The 16127-nt window shown below is 40.2% G+C and overlaps 1 protein-coding gene across 2 annotated transcripts in view; it reads left to right on the top strand.

Moving 5' to 3' along the window:
* The window catches only part of gnao1a (guanine nucleotide binding protein (G protein), alpha activating activity polypeptide O, a), a 97904-nt gene that overhangs the window by 56438 nt on the left and 25339 nt on the right, over window positions 1–16127 (top strand). For both annotated transcript variants that reach the window (XM_047596419.1, XM_047596420.1), the window contains exon 4: window positions 11033–11193. In XM_047596419.1, the coding sequence (XP_047452375.1) occupies window positions 11033–11193 (161 nt within the window). The remainder of the gene's footprint in view (window positions 1–11032; window positions 11194–16127) is intronic.

The following is a 16127-nucleotide window of genomic DNA, read 5'->3' as shown; positions in this document are numbered from 1 at the left end:
CGAAGGGTGAGAGAAAGCCAAAAAGAAAAAAAAAAGACAAGGAGACGGAGCGAGAAGGTGGGGCGTCTCGCCCCGCCAGCAGACGACAGGAGTAGAGGGGAGGAAAGAGATTCTAATGAAGATGAAATAATAAAGTGGAGGGATAAATGTGGAGAGACTGCAGGAGGTGTGGAGAGGCAAACAACAGGAGGGTGTACTTAAAGTCGCCATGTCTTTTTTTTTTTTGGTTGTTGTTGTTTGTTTCTGTAGGCTGCTCGGTTAGATTGACGTCATGTTTGGCTTGAGGAGAAATGATAAAGGTTAGACTGAGCTAGGAGAGAGAGAAGAAGAAGAGGCGTGATTGACAAAGACTGAACTCAAGTCCAAAAATAGAAGAGAGAAAAGGAAGGGCAGGAGGACAAAGAAAAAGAGCACCAATCGTTCTTAGATAATGCCAGTCATGTTTTGTTTTTATTGTTTTTTTGTTGTTGTTGTCGAACGATTTTTTAGGATTTGGAGGTTTTCTTCATTAGTGCTGGTATCTTTTCTGCTGAATGCTAACTTCATCATAAATGGGATCTTGTTCGGCTGTGTTGCAGCCCAGGCAAACTTTACTTGCGTATATTCACCATAATGAACCTGTTTTAGATGTCCTCTACTGATTTGCCTTTGACTTAGACATATCGTAGCTATGTGGCTAAGATTTCATAAGCAAATCAGCATTTTTATTTACACTCATTTGCCAGTTCATTAGGCACTTGACTGAATGTAAAGCAGGATATGGTCATGGTATTGGTATTAAGCATTTGTTTAAAACAGGTGGCAACCTCTGGGTCTGAACGATGAAGCCCACGCAGAAGTGCAAAAAACTGCAGTTCATTCTGTGGCCACTTGGGGCAAGCCCCAAAGGGGAGCAAATCCCCATAGACCCCCATGTTAAAAAAACTCAACATTATTTTTTTTGTAAGTCATTAATTGATTTTTTTTTTTATTAAGGTTTAATATTCTGCATAATTAAAGGCATTTCTACTTTGAGTGACATTCATTAGCCTGAGCTAACAGGTAGCGTAGATTTGGGGGGGGGCGAGTCTCAACTCCAGGCTGGTTTAGCTCCGCCCCAACACGACCCATATGTCCATATTTAGAGTATCTGACTGTGGACGGAGTACAACACAGCCAGCATAGTGACCTTTGGGCTTCATTTTTTAAGGTTCAGAATCCAATGGGTGACGTCACGATGAGTTGTCCATAGTCTGTACAGTCGGTGGTTTAAAATAACTGAGAGTGGTCATGACAGCCTCGTAAAATGTGCCACACCATGATTACATGTGTAATTACATCAAGCATCAATTAAGATGCTTAAGATAAACATTTTTTAATTAGTTTCACTTTGAGCTTTGGTCACTGCAACAACATATGTTGTGTAAATCACTCAAGTTTGTAAAACAAAATAATAAAATAATAAAAGTCAGCTTTTAATTTCAGGTTATTAATGATGGTGATGAATGGCTGCAGCAAGATTAGATCGCTGAGGGGTGGAGACAGTTTAAGATACATTGATTTCATAGTTGACTTGCTCGTCAGGCAAGACGGTCTAGAAGCATTTGGTGCATTTAGTAAACTAGTTACTGTCTGTAACGTCGTTACTGCTTCAGGGCAGGGGCTTTCAAGAAACCCGTTTAGTCGAGCAGCCCGGTCTGTCGGGGAAATATAATTCCTGGGATGCGTCAATACTTCACTTAGGTTTTCAACTGACTTGAGACAGTGACAGTATGAGCTGTCAATCGAGACAAAGTCCAGTATTTGGTTTGTGAGGAATCGTTTAAAAAACTGAGCTCTTTTTGTTGATTAGAATACCTCAGCATACGCATGAGCTAAAATAAGATCGCCACCTTGGTGAATATTATTCATTATTATTACAGTCACAATTGGTGAATATTACAGTCAGATCACAGCAGTGCGACTGAGGCAGAAATGATGAAGGAAGAATGAAATTACTCAAACTTCCCCAATACAAGTAATAGTCAGTTGCTGGGCAAGAGTGGGTCATGGAGACATGACAGACGGGGTGTGATACACAGCAGGAATGTTCAATTTAATGCGCCTTCTTTCTTGACAATAACCCCGGTTTCCAACGATGGATTTCCTGCCCCGACGATTTGATTTGCTTGTATTGACGTGGTTTCCAAGCCTAAATCCGGAAAAAATGAACAGCCACCTATATTTAGCGGCACGGCACCACGCTTCTAGGACGCACACTGTAGGAAACAGTGACTTGAATTGCTTGCAATCTACTGTCTAGCCGCAACCCGCGCTGCAGATGCGTTCGGTGGAGATTCAAGGTTACTGCAGTGGCGGCGCGACCAAAAAAAGTTTGAGAAGCACTGCTCTAAAATAACCGTTACCCTCATCCATAACCTGATAGTTACAACATTTACCCTCAAACAAAGTCTTAATCCTCAAACAGCTTTGTAATTAAGTGAGGCCAAAATGTCCTCACTTTGCACAAACTTCCTCACTCTGATGGTGTAAAAACTAAAACTGGTTCTCAAACACACACAAACGCAGACAGACACTATGCCTTCCAGTGTGTCTGTTTGGACAATATCCTTGGCTTTGACTGTGGGTTTTAAGTGTGTCCGTGGACCGCTGCCCGGCACTTTAAACTGAGACACACTCTGTCTGAACGCGCACACAAACACACAAACAGGCTCCATTTCTTCTTCCTGTCCTTCATTCATACCCACACACCCAGATGTACGCACACTCACTCCGTCTCTCCTTCTGTATCAGGCTTTGCGTGGCTGTTCGCAGTGAGGACAGGGCATCAGTAGCGGGGAGGAAGCTGGAACACAGCTCTACTTCTCACCCAAAACACATTTACATCAAATCAAATCCCTGTGAGTGGGATCGGTGCTGAGTAGAGAGCGACAGACGGAGAGAGCATCAGGTTTATGTTTTTGGAGGGAGCGTGGCCAAAGAGCAGACTGTGAACTCGGGTTTAACTGTAGCTGGTGGACATTATCACAGCCAGAGTACCAATGACACTTTCAGAGGGCAAATGAGTCAAATAGAGCCCCTCTGTGTTTATTTTGTCGGCCAGATTTTCTCGCATACAGTCACAAAATAATTACACCAAGTTGAAAAACTATAAAACACGGTGTCTTTAAGTCCTATTTCTAACTTTTATTCGATGTAGAGGGGAACACTGCCACACCTTTCCCACCACAAAACAAAATTAGCACTGAATTATGAAATCGCAGTCATTAAAACAAAGGTTACATTAAGAATACGAGTTTGTAAATCAGCCTCAGCAGTTTACTGTTAATTAGCAAAGTCAGTAGCATCAGCATGCACTGAGTTCAGATGTTGATTGCGTAAAGTAGGTCAGATTTACAGCAGTTAGAAGGCCCCTGTAAAATTCATGCACCTTTGTTTCAATAATAGTTTCACATTTTGAAATTCAGTTCAGTGACGTATAGACATGTTCAAGACGTTTCATTTTACTTATACAGTGCAACTGATGAAGCATCTTAAAGGCTCAATGGGACCATGCAGCTGAGGGTTGTTCCCATCTTATCTCATGTGTGCACTCTGCTGCAGTATTATTAAACAGGATGTGAGTGTGGTCAGTGGGGGATATGGGGGGAGGAGAAAGACTTCTTCACCACACTTCTCAGTTCTTAGTAAATGGTAGAAAGTAGAAAACAGGTGACGTTTGTGACGTATGTCGGTAACTGAAATTCACATTTTTAACTCTTAAGGTCTCGAGGTGTGTTACTCTAAACGGACCAAATGTGTGTTTAGTTTGCATTGACGAAGAGATGAATAGCTGGTGGGCGTGTTTTTGTGTACCGTGCATGGATGATTGACTGTAGATCAGAGGCAAAAACAGAGAAGTGAAAGGTCCTACAGTAAGTGCTGAAATGCTCTGATTGGCTATTGAACGTTAAGAGAGTAGTCAGGAGGCAGAGAAAGGAACAGATGCAGAGGATGTTGGATTGATTGCCTATTCATTGTCCAGGCGGAGATTCAGAGCAGGTAAACAGAGAGCGAGTATGCGTTATTAAAACGCAACAAACACATACACACTTAAGTTTTAAAGAACTGCTTTATTTTCCCATTTATACAGGTAATTTGTTTTCTGCATTTACCCGCTGCATGTACAGTTGGAGCTGTGGGCAGCCATGGCAAGAGATCTGAGTACAGAGGGGAGTCAAACCAGTGATGTCACAGTGCCACATCTGCTCTGTAACCACAATACCTAATGTAAAAGTAGACAAAAAATAACCCTAAATTCAACTGAAAACTAAACACTAAACTATCAAAACTGTGGATACCCTAAATAAATAATGCACGCATTCAGTTTCATAAATACTCCCTGACAGCGAACTGTCTCTAAGTGTGTATATGTGGGTGTTTGTGTGTGTCCAACTGAGTTCAGAGATTTAAAAGGTCGCTGACAAGGTGTTTCAACCGTCAGTCGACTCCACCTTTCATTCAAATAACCGTTTTAAATCTGACACAATGATAGAAGTGGGATATGTTAGAACATACCAATGTAGGTACATAATAATATTTTTAGTTTCTATTACTAGCAGACAGGTACATTATATCTTTGATTTATAAAGGTGTTATAGACCCCTTCATGGCCTACATCATAGTGTTAGCTGGAGGCAAAACAGAGGGAAGCTTGAGGCAAACATTGTCACTGTCAACAGTCATGCTGTGGCTTTGGGTGCCAAATCCAAAAAAAGCACAAACACTAACTTGAAGTTTTGTCGTGTGCCAGCCACTGCCAGTAGTAGCCGACTTGGTTGAACGCGATTAAAAGAAAGGACAGGAGTGAGAAAATCAGAATCTGGATCTGAAAAGACTATATTTGTACATACAAGGAATTTGCTTTGGGGTTTGTTGCACAAAAAATATAAAATAAGATAAAATAAAATAAATTGTAAACATGTACACACTCAGATATACAAAAAAATCACAACAACACTCATGTTTGCAGTGAACACTTCATAACAGGTAAGATTAATATATAATGCATCATCATTTTCAGCCTGGTTAATGTTATGGGCTAGACTAAATCATTATTATATATATTACATTACATATATTACCCTCTACAGTAGTTCCACTTACTTCTTGTAATCTCTTTGTTGGAGGCTTCGTGAATGTAGTCCCTTCAGTCAGAATCAACGTCCTAAAATAACACGCACGGCCTCGGGGAGTGAGTGTATTATTATATTCTCTAAAATATGCATTTTCCTCATCCATTCTTGCCAAAACAGTCAGTTGAAATATGCTAACCGGTGTTTACAAGCTAAGGTATTTGAGAAGTTTTGCCTCCAGCTAAGCCCCGCCCCTCAAAATACATCACACAAGCTGTGAATTGGTCTATACCTAACTGGTCATCAAACTGAACATTATTTTTAAGTGATGTTTCTAGCCACCTGATTAATTTAAAGTGTTCCACAACCTTTTTTTCCCCACCAATTTCATAATAAGTTTGGTGCTGATGGTGATATATTTTCTTTTTTTGCAAAGAAATGGATGCCTATTACTGCTGATACATGTTGAATGAGAAGATTCAACAAATAACGACATGTGATTATACTAATCAATGTTGGTGAAAATACTTTGGGTCAGTTTATTAGGATTTAACCTTCAGACACAAAAAAACTGTGTTATTGCACCACTAAGCGTGAACTCCTTCATGCTACACTGTTAGAAAATATACCGCATACAGTCTGCTCCGTCTAGTCCATTTTCTCAATTTGACCGATTGAATCTGGCAAGCAAACGCAACCATTATCATGTATATAATATTATATAAATGATCTGATTATTACAGATGGTAATATATGCACTCCATTCACACCAACCCCTTTTGTTTTCCCTGACACTGTCCCTGCTTTCGTTTCAGTGTCCTCCTGTATTGTTTTACCCCTCACATGATTAACATAGGGGGCTCCAAAGGTGAGCTCAGATAAAAAGCTTTACATTATAAATTCATGACGCCGCTGCGTCCGAGTGATGTTGCTATCAGAGGAGCTGAGGAGAAGGCTCGTTCAAGTGCCACAGAGGAATGTGTATCTGGCGTGAACAGCCACTACAGAACTTATACATCACCACACCTCCACTTCCTGGCTCAAGACGGCTATAAAGATTATTTACAGTAGGGACTTGGTCCTAGGGCAGTGATAAGGTACGCAGGTAGAGTGAAGGAGTCACCATGTCTCACTCGCCAGTCATTGCTGCAGATACATACAATTACATACAATTTCCATAAACTTTAGTTTGAAATAGCACAACATGCACATGAATGTGTGTGCTTGTAGTACTTGCGCTGCAGTCACATAAAAAGAAAGGCTGTCACCAGGGAAAGAAACTTGATACAAACAGTATATATGTAAAACTCATACACTAAAAATAAATCAATGATCAATGAGACAAAAATGGTTTCACACAACAGAGGACAGTGCAGCTCTTGTCCCTTATCATAAAGGTGGGAAAGATAGAGAAGAGTCTGATGATTGAAAGGCGAGGGGGAGTGAAAATAGAGGGAGGTTATCAAAAAATAAAGATAGGGAACGGGAAATTAACCAAAGGGCGACAAGATGTGTGAAGAATAAAAGTCAACGGGACTGACAGAAATGTAGAAGAGAGAGGAAAAAAAAAGAAAAAAGGAGGAGGGCAACATGATGCCAGGGGAGTAATAACAGAGTGTAAAGCAAACATGGCCGTGAGCTCAGATGGAAGGATAGATGAAGGGCAGAAAAATGCTATAAAGAGATGAGTACGGATAGAGGTCAGGTAGAAAGAGACTGACGGAGGGATGGGGGGGATTACTAATGGCTGAAAGAAGGACCCGGTGACTGGATAAGGTCAGGTAGGTGGAGAGCTGGCATACTGAGTTACGGAGAGTGATGGACAGTGAGTGAGCAAACTGAGTGAAAAAGAAAATTATAGCTTTGTTGGCGTCTTATTGAACAGTGATTCAGTTCAAATCATAGTCTGCCGGCATTTACAGAGCACACCTACAGCGCACACAACACGGGATGAATACTACCTGCTTTCACACCTACAGTTGTGGATTAACAGTTGGAAGAAGGACGTAGTATAACAGGGTGGCTGTTAAATGCATGTGTTGTTTAATGTCATGTCTGCCTGTTGAGTCTCAATCTCGTGTTCAATCTTTTTTTGGGGTCATCAGTTTGTTGTTTTATTTTTTCGTTTACTCAGCATTATACGCTATCACGCAGATCCTATCTCACCGAAACGGTGCCGGGGTTTTCCTCCACGTATTTTACCATTGCCGTGCTACATTCATTAACACGGCCCTGACTCATTTGAGCAGTGAAGCATTTGCTCGTCACTGAGATGTTGAGTTGCAGCTCTCTGCTGAAATCAGCACAGGGGAAATAGTACTGCTTATCAGCTAGATCATTTCAGATAAGTAAACTTGGCTTCTTTCTTCACAAATGGCTTTAAACAGACTCCGTACAACAGAGGAAAGTAGGAGCAGTGATGACATAAAGTCGGCATACCATTTAATAGGTGCTGTCTTTGGGGTTATCTTAAGGAAGGAGAGGTGATATTTGGATGAATGGGAGGAGCTGGGGTGGAGCGAGGGCTCAGAATCTGATATATTAATCAAATCAGGCATTTCCCATACGTAGCTCTAATTTATACTTAATTATGGAATTATTTTTAAAATGGTCACCAACACACTGATGAGAAGAATGAGAAGAAATAAAGTCTGCTAATTACAACACCCAGCTTATGTGTGAGAAATTCACAAAAAAAAAGCATTATGCAAAGGTTGTGATGATGGTTATCAAGAGTGGCTCTCATCTCAAGCAGCTTCTACAGTCCTAGGGTTGGCGCCGCCCACAAATGTTCCGATTAAAAACCCAGACACTTGATTCACCTTAGAACAGAAATACATTTTTCCTTCTTTCTTATGGTTCTTTGTGTTTATTTATTTAAAAAAGTTCTTTAACCTCTGTGGCAGGAGTTTTGTTTTATTCAAGTATTTATTTGAATTTATGTCCAAATGGAAATTGCATTGTATTTTAGTATGTTTTCTGTGTATATTTTTATTGTTGTTTTGAATATTATATAATAGTATGGCATGTGGCTTTGTCGACCTCAACAGATGGACCTTTGGCTCATTGAAAACTTTATTTGTGGCCCTTTAAGATTTGCCTTTGAGCTGGATTTAAAATGAACCCAGCTTCCTGAACACGCCTTAAAGTTAATGTTCAGTACATCTGCTTTCTTAGCGGATCATCTTGACATGTTAATATAACGGGTTAGCCTTTTAATCTCTACTCCCATTTTATATGTCCTGGGACTGTTTTCTGGATTAACTTTCACAATGCAAACAAACTTTAATGACACCAATATTCTTTATAGAAGGTTTTACTCCGTTGTACCAAAAGATCAAGCTTCATTTAGACTGAACCAAACTAGTTTTGGTGGACGAGAACACAGAGGAAGACCGACAGAACAAGAAAATGAAAGTGAGAACAGAGTTAAAAATATAAATAATCAGTAGGATGTGGTAGAGTCGTTTTTTAATTTGCTGAATCTTTGCATTTAACCCCTTTGGTGAGTTCTTCCACTAAATGAAATTGTCCTTTTTTTTGATGCCCTAACATGTGAACATGTCAGGCTGGATGTGTTTTTTTTTTTTTTTTTTTATTCTGACTGGTTGCTGATGAAGCATTTTCATACTCTGCCAAATCTACTCAGGTGATCTGTTATTATGTCTGCCTGATTGCCCTGCGTGCTCCTAATTTCGGGGCGATGTGGAAACTCAAATAGATCACTCCTTCAGTTATTGTAAATTCAGGCTGAGTGCTGTGAAATCTAATTACAATGTCTGGCTAAAATTACAGGGAGGGGAAGAACGACGCTCATTCGGACTTCATGCCATTTCTCCAAAAGAAAAGAAAAAAACAATCATTTATGACATAAACTTGATTATATATTGCTCCAGCGATGGTGTGAGCCTGTTGTAATATTGCACAGATGTTTTGATTTCAGCGCTTTTCAGTTTCGTTCAGTATTTAACTACGTTCGCAGTGTTTCCGTCTTACACAGCAGTTTTTGTGACCGCGGAGATTCATGTATCAAGTTTATAGACCCAGAGTGAACTGAGTATGTTTGTCACCATTGTTATATTTATGTTGAAATCTATGCCCTCACTTTGTGTAAACAAGACAAAATGTGAATAATGAACTGATTATTATATTTGGGTGATAATTGACATATCCTATTCAAAAAGAGATTAGATTAGCACTAAAAATAGCTAAAATGTTAATGATTTCCCAATTAATTGAAGGATCATATACCACATAATGTGCAGTTAAAACTTAATTAGATCTTAAACCTATTATAGTTTCAGCAGCAGACTCTCTTTTCTACACTGTAATAGTATCTGGAACTGTAATATAGACGCTTAGTATTTTTCCTGCAAAAGACAAACTGGTCATTACTGCAGGCCGAGGTTGCTCTTTTACAAATTGCACAGGACATATGAGCAGTGTCTTCGTGTGCTGATAAAGGAGTACAAAGGTCAGGGCCTCTGTGTCCTGCCACTATTACAGCGAGCTAGAATGATCATGTAGGGTGTGAGTGCTGGGAAATGAAATCAATAATAGAGAAGAGCAAAAGAGAAAATGGGGGCAGGGATCAACTGCTGAAGACCTGCGCAGCTGGTTTACTCAAACCTAAGCAGTTCGAAGCAGTGCGAATTTTCGGCAAAGAAGTATAATCTGGATTCTGGCAGATTAGTCTCCACCATATATCTGTATAAATAAAGAGTACACACGTGCACTTATGTAAAGCCATAAATCAGTTTAGATATTCTCATATTAACCACAGCTGGCATTTTTGGATATTTGTAATCATATGACCTAAGCAGCTTTTTGTTAAACAGCGCCTCCTCTTCAGTTATATATTGGTTAGCAGGCACTTATTTATCTGTGGTCTTTATCAGGAAGGAGGTCAGTGCAGATCAGCAGACTCTAACCCTGAAGGAACCAACGCCAGAGCGCAGCTGCACAACAACAGCCTCCTCTTTGGCTTTTCTGCAGATAAAAACAATCAATAAAATGATTTGGGCAAAGGTTTGCCCACATTGAAATCGGATCACATTTAAATCGAGTTTGAACTCCGCCCTCTTCATAAACTGCATCAGCTCTATGGTGTGTTCCTACAGCTGTACAGTCTGAGCCTCTGTACGGACTAATTCTGTAATCTGTAAGAATAAATAGAGCAAATAGCACCGGAAAGGTTTTCGTTCTATTCTCTCCTCTCGTAATCTTCTCCTCTCTTGTACCATTTTTTTTTAACCTCCTGAGACCTGGCGTCCTCATATGGGGGCATTATGTTTTAGGTTTGTTGCCGCTTATTCTGCTTCGTTTAGACCTGTTGTCCTCATGAGGAGACACTTTTGTTTGCCATGTACTGGTAGCGAAGGGTCAATGCACATATTCATCTGTGGTTTTTAACTATTCTAGTTCGATATAACATGCAAATTGAACAAACTCACTTGTACTCGTTTGAGGACGTCGGGATTTCATTGTTTACAATTCTTCTTTTGCATTAAAATAAACTGTTTAATACTTTGGTACACATTGGTGACTTAAATTGTTGTATACAGTGAAATAACCACTGTGTCCACATCATTTTTGTAGGTCCTTCTAATCCCAAATACCTAAAGATCTTAATCTTATCTTAAAGAAATTAAGATGCAATCCAAACAAATCCAAACAGGATTTTAATCAACCCCTTTTTCTCTCCTTTCGTTCTCATCCTCTGTTAATCCTTCTCCACTACGTTACAGTATTCCCCCCTTGTTTTTCCAGTATGCCTTTGATAAAATATGAGTGTACTAAAATAAATCTTTGTATGCCGCGTGGCGCGCTGGGATGCTCCTGCTTCTTAACATATTTTTTACACCGCTTCATGATAATGAAGCCTCCTTTTCTTCACCACACAAAGAATACTAACCTCGTTCCTCTTGTGTTTCCCTCAGGCGGATGCTAAGATGGTGTGCGATGTGGTCAGTCGTATGGAGGACACGGAGCCTTACTCCGCCGAGCTGCTCGGCGCCATGATGCGTCTGTGGTCCGACTCAGGCATCCAGGAGTGCTTCAGCCGCGCCCGAGAGTACCAGCTCAACGACTCAGCGCAGTAGTACGTACAATACTTGTGGCCACTTGTTATGGGTATGAGTTAGTACGGTAAAGTACAGTTAGTACAGTTAGCACGTGTGTACAAACTGTCATTCAATCCTACGCCCCATTGATGCACATGCTCAAAATTGCCATTCAGTGTCTTGACCAAGGAACCTTTAACCCTGTGATGAGTGGACGAGTCACAGAATCAAGAAATTAATTACATAACAAACAGATAAAAAGTTTGCTTCATAGAATCAGCGTTGTGCCACATTTTAACCATTCCAGTAAATCACAGGATTCAGGCTAAATTCTTGAAATGCTAAAAAGCTAAACACAGAAGCTAAAATTTCATTTGTAATTGTTATTTTAGGATAGTACAGAGCAGCTACTTTAAAGACAAAGCGTTTTTTACTAAGATCGCAAATAAGAGGCACTAAATTATAGAGCTTATAGATTGTGTGCGTTATTGGTTTGCGTGTTGTGGGTAATCTACTAAGATTGCATGCTCAACAACAGGTGTGAAAGTAATGGGGGCCGCCATATTGAAATGAGGATTTTGCACCTGCCACCGCTTTCCACCAGAATGAATATGGGAGAGCAGCCGTGGAATTGGAGGTGTTGGAGGCAAATAAACATATTTTGGAGTTACGGCAAAGAAATATTAACATAACCAGCAGAAAAAGAACAAAATAATACCTCAGCAAATAAAACTCGTGGCTCAAAAATGCCACGACTGGATGGGTGATATGTCTCAATTATTTTTGCTTGTGTCATTCCAAAAATGTTGACACAAGCAGGAAAGATTCATTCTCTCAGCAATAGCAATAACCACAGTCATTTATGCCACAGCTGTAAGATGAAGACTTGGCTTTGAAATGCGCTAAATATAGGCGCAAAAAAAACGGTCTCCACAACCAGATTCAACTTAAGTAAATCAAACTGCGTGCGTTAAATAATCAATTTGCATATTCTCCGACACATTATTTCGGTCAGAGTGCCACAGAGTGCCACACTAGCTGAGACCTGTCCATCAAAGCCTCCTGTACTCAGTAAGCCCCGCCCCTATCACTGCTGATCCAATCATGAGGCCACATATTACACATTGACTTTATCAGGTTTCCTGCAATTGACTGAGAGCCTAGCGAAATCCAAAAGAAAAAGAATCAGAAGAGAAGCTAACAGTGCAACTCGCTCCCATCAGCCAACTGAGGCCAAAAGGTTTTGGTGATTCATTGTCCCTACTACATTTAGCTATATTTAAATGTAAGGGTATGTATGTGTATGGATGTTGCATGGCCACCATACTGTTGCACATGTTTGAAATTTGAACATGTATTATTTGAATAGCTTAATCTTGAATGCAAAATGCTAATAATAATAATGTATATTTGTAAGTAGCACTAGGCCGAGTTTAATATAGAACACATATAGTAGGTAGGGGGCCCCTACTTAATCTTTCAAGTTCAAGGTCCCTGAAAAAGACCCCTGCATTAAACCAAATGCACTAAATGAATTACACGCTCTTTTTAGCCTGTTTGACAGATTCAACCCTCATCGCGCCCCCTTAGTGGATCAGTTTCATCATCAGTTTACGTGTGTAATGACGTTTGCGTACATTTTTGCATCCGCAAACCTTTAGTAAATCAGGCCCAGAGTGTATTTCACAAGTTTGAGTTCGTGGACAAAGGTTTTCTTCTAAGATATTGTTCAGGGGAAAAGTGACATTTATAATATTGGTCCCAGTTCAAATTGGCTAACACAAGCAGGGTGTGTGGTAATATGCTCAGAAAATTAAGGATTCCCTTTCATACGTGACACACAGCGTGGTGACCTGAAGGGTGGATAAACAGGGTTTGGGCTCATTTCATGTCCTTGGTTTCTCAAATCAATACATTAGTCATTAGTAACCCAACAACCATTAAGAAAAAAAAAAACCTCAAACACACAAATGCACACACGCCACTGTTTATATATAATCTTCTAAATGTGATCATGCACTAGCTATTGCGACACACAATCAGTCACCATTATAAGTACCAGGCCTAATTTATGTTGAGTGCCTGTGTGTGGGTGTGGAGAGAAAGACACAGCAGGAGAGCACAACGAGGGGGGAGAGAGAAGGAGGAGAAAGAAACGGAGGGTGGAGGAGAGAGGAAGAAGAAGGAGTAATTTTCGTCAAGTGCCGTGTTTGTTCTTGTAGCTTGTTTAACTGTGCATCATACATTCAGTGAAATTACAGTGACAAAACAGAGTGAAGGAGAGAGTTATTAACGTTACGTTAAATTCACCTGTGATCCCACGAAGCTGCCTCACATGTGCTTCAGTAATCATATCACTAATTCAATATGGAATCAAGGCTTTATTTGCCTGCATTTTGATTTCTCCTGTGTGGCTGGGTTATGTCCTCAATGTTCTCAGTACATGACACAAAGTGACTGCACCCACTTTGTGCCGTCTCCGCAGTCAGGAGCAAAAAAAAAAAAAAAGATTTCCAATAAGATGGCAGGAGTCTGGCAAAATAAAATAATACTCAGCTGGTTAACGAGTGGGTAACCACAGCAACAGTTGCTTTGGTGCAACAGGGGCTTAATGTGGCTATAAAACCAAATTAAAACCAGACACTGATTTCAAAAGTATTTCCTTAGGTAATCAGAGAAAATAACCAACCACCGAGAGAGAAACTTTTGTCTAACTTTGCTATGTTTTAGTTCAGGGGAGCTCAAATTCATACCAGTGGAGGGCCAAAATGTTAAATATGGGTATATATAGCATAAATTTGCAATATAAATACTATCACAAATTCATTTGGAAAATAAATGACACTGGTTATTGTGCAAAAATGTCCGAACATCTATATGGCTTCTTTAAATAAAGAAATAAGTGAAGTACTCTGAAATATTTGAAGAAGGACATGGATCATTACTAGGCCTTGGGCCTATATCTTCAAATACAAAGACATTTAGTGCAAGGAACCAAGTAACATATGACAAAACATGCCCCAATTAATCATACAGACTTCAATCATACAACATACACTGCGGTGGAATCGACCTTGGTAAAAAAGATTTTCGTTTTCCCAACTTATTTTGAATCTTCGTTTCTCTTTCTGCCACTCTTAACACGCTCCATCTGCATCCCCTCACTCGCTGCTGGTCTTCTTCACCTCACTGGATTTGAGCTGGCAGGAGCGCTACAGCGCCACCCTGCCATCAATGTATCACAGTGGTATTATCTGGTCAGGAGTGGAAGTGCACCAATAAATAATACTCAATGAGAGCGTGGATTCAGAGCGCTGACATTGGGGGGAATAAAAATTATACAGTGGGGAAATAATTGGTTGCTTGCCAAATTGGGCATCTAGGTTTGTGTTCTTATTCAGTTAAGCTAAAACTATGTTCACACTTTCAGTTACATAACTCTACATAATTACATAATGGGCAGCTATATTCTTGCAGATATATAGAAACATGAGCGGTTGAACTCAACTTAGATTTGTAGCGAGCCATGCAGCAACAAGGGTCCAGGTTTCCCTGAAAGTGACTTGCAGCGTGCCACTGGAAATTCTTGGAAAACATTAAGGATTAAGGATTAATGACGATAACAGACCAACAGCTTTGGTTTTTAAAACTAATCTGTGTGCTTACCTATGTATTCGTTAACTGTATTTCATTTGAGAAGTTTTTGCAACTGGATGAGCAATGTGTTAGAGGAGGTCCAACTGATAAAGAATAGATCAAAAGAGCTGCGCATCATGACCTCGGACTGGTTCATTTTTAGCACTCATAAAAATTCAGAGTCATGGACTAAATATCACCTGGTTTGTTTTAATCTGTGTGAACTCAACTTTGAACTGGCTCCTGTGAAGTGCATCGAACAGCAGAACTGAAAGATGAGGAAAGAGCACAAGAGATGAGCACGAGAGATTAGGAACAAAGCCTAGGAAATGAAGAGGCGAAGAAATTGTCGATCAAAGCGAAATTCAAGAAAAACGACAACAAAAGGGAAAAAAATGGCGAGAGAAGAAGAAAGGTGAGAGAGGGCAATAAGTCAGCAGCACTTTATTTTCATTCCGGGCATTTACATGTGGTCAATTATCTCAAACAGCCTCCACTTGGTGTGTGAGCTCGAGAAAGTGTGTGTCCATTTGTGTGTTTGTGTTAAATGTCACATTAAAGATTGATGCACACTTCCTATTATGTTGTGGCCTGTGGAGCACAACAGAGCGGCTAACCAATGAACTGATAGGACAAAGAGCACATGATCAGGCCACACTCTGTTTTGCTCTTTATTGAAAACGTTTAACAGGAGATGAAATGTAAGGATGTTTCTCCAAAGGCACGTTTGAGATTGAATTTGTTCAGATGTTAGGGCTCTAGCGGAGATGTTACGCTAATAGTAGCTGGTGCGTGTTTGTAGTCACACATGCGTGCAATGTGTTTTTACTACATAGAAAGCAGCAGGCTGTATTCAGAAAGGAGCAAATCCCGCCTGAAGGCACCTCTCCCTTTCTATCTCTGTACTATTGTTGTGCATGCACTGACCTATTTTATCACAACAAACACACACTTACATGTCTGTGATTTACATCCTCGGCCTTTGTGGCACAGTCACCCGCTAAAAACACCAGCATGCATATGAAATTACATAAAAAATACCAGATGGGGTAGTAAAATGGACACACGCTATTAGCATAGCCTTGGTGGTTTATTACACTCAGAAATTACAACGTTAAAAGACCAAGTGCTCCGCGCTCACTAATAGCGGGCAGCCTGAGTAAACCTGCGAGATAAAATATTTCAAGTTAAATGCCAGACAAATTGGCGCGACTTTATCTTTTCTTTACCGCAGATATTGATTCTGTGTCTTGCATCGCATCAAACATCCTATCAGGCTGTGGCGTAAAGCTTCCTCATCCATATTTATGCCGGCGGTGCTCTGCTGTCTGTCTGT

The sequence above is a fragment of the Mugil cephalus genome, chromosome 10 (assembly GCF_022458985.1).
Source record: "Mugil cephalus isolate CIBA_MC_2020 chromosome 10, CIBA_Mcephalus_1.1, whole genome shotgun sequence".
Classification (NCBI taxonomy): Eukaryota; Metazoa; Chordata; class Actinopteri; order Mugiliformes; family Mugilidae; genus Mugil; species Mugil cephalus.
This window is presented reverse-complemented; position numbering and strand designations above follow the sequence as displayed.